Source organism: Phytophthora parasitica (assembly GCF_000247585.1).
Source record: "Phytophthora parasitica INRA-310 unplaced genomic scaffold supercont2.208, whole genome shotgun sequence".
Taxonomy (NCBI): domain Eukaryota; phylum Oomycota; class Peronosporomycetes; order Peronosporales; family Peronosporaceae; genus Phytophthora; species Phytophthora nicotianae.
The window spans coordinates 16,073-17,515 of record NW_008649194.1 but is presented as its reverse complement, the minus strand read 5'-3'; the positions used below and the strand labels follow the sequence as shown (position 1 = coordinate 17,515).

General features: G+C 45.3%; 1 protein-coding gene across 1 annotated transcript; it reads right to left on the bottom strand.

The window, feature by feature from the left end:
• Positions 1-74: 74 nt before the first annotated feature.
• Positions 75-512, bottom strand: PPTG_19818 (hypothetical protein; the record flags this gene model as incomplete). Its single annotated transcript, XM_008918452.1, has 1 exon — positions 75-512. One exon carries the CDS (start codon positions 510-512, stop codon positions 75-77), a length of 438 nt encoding a protein of 145 aa, XP_008916700.1.
• Positions 513-1,443: the final 931 nt, after the last annotated feature.

The window sequence follows — 1,443 nt, the reverse complement described above, 5'->3', positions numbered from 1 at the left end:
GTGGTGCTATCTCAAGTCTTACGCCGATGCACCTGACCAGCCGACTCACCGAGACTTCGCGGTGTCGAGGTACACTATAGATCCGATGGATGTTGAAATGCGAATGCTTCCCTTCGACAGTGCATCCGTTCTGCATTACTTCCCCATACAGCACACGAAGCAATGTCCACCGTTTTTAAGAAACGATCCACAACTGAGTCTCCATCTTGACAAGACGTACTACCGCCTTGGCGACGTCGTTCGTTCTTTAGCAGTACGTTCGTCAATGATGCCGTGTCAATTTTGTCGTAACCTTCGTAGAGATTGGGAAAACGTTGGCACCGGAACGACGTCTGAGTGTACATATTTTGCATCGCAATCCTATCAAAAGCCACAAGAACAAACAATTCGTCTTCTGCAAATCGCCGACTACTTAGCATCGTATAGTACTTGATACACTCCCGTAGTGAAACAGGAACAGTTCTTCTTTCTCCAGGATGGCCACGGCCAAACGGAAAAAGATGTGGGAACATTTTTGCATAAATTGTTCGCATAGGGTCTTCGCAAAAGTGATTTGATCGCTTGACGAGAAAATCACGAACCTTATCAGCCCCAGTTTTAGTTCCAACTTCATTGATCATCGAGGAAAAAGTTCTAGCTGAAGTATCGTCCAAAAGTCCAGTATGTCTCTCTATAACTTCCACTTCCTCGTCCTTCGTAGCGGCAACACTATCTGTTAATCCACGAATGTTCTCTTGCTCTCGATCTGCCTCCGTTTCTAGATTCCAATCATCGTCCAGTATGTCAAAAATATTCTCGCTATTGACATTCGAATTTTTGGGTTCGTCCAGGTGAGTTTATAGGGTTCACTAGTGTAGAAGAGTGGGAAGAGATCGGAATCAATGTCGCTTGCAATAGACTTCGCTAGTGGCCCTCGAGGGATACGAACAATTATTGCTTCCGGTGGTGGGTGTGGGATTTTTACGATAACACCCGATACCCCATCACAAACAAGACGAAACGCCGTTCCCGGCTGGTAGATAATCTTTCCAGGGTGCCAAGAGTTCCGTTTGCAGCGAGTTTTTCAGCTCGTACGTTTTGGGTAATTTGAATTGGCATACCCGGCACTAAATCTAAGTACGGCGCCATTCTCCCAAACTTATTATCAGGTAGAGACATCACTATTTCAATATCGGACCGGCTAAGGCCATTCAGCTTGCCTTTGAAGTTTGCTACAACTCGAACAGGATATTGCCCTTTGGGTAAACGGTATGCTGTCTCCTTAACAAACAAATTGTTGATCGCCTGTCGGGTAAAATTGTCCGGAGTAACAAACGTGGGAAGATTGCCATTTAGCGTGAATCCGACGCTTTTGCCATCTCCATCTTGTCGTATCACTCTTCTATTTATCATATTAACAAATTCAGGAGTCCAAATACCCAAACGAGCCAATCGACACCCTTC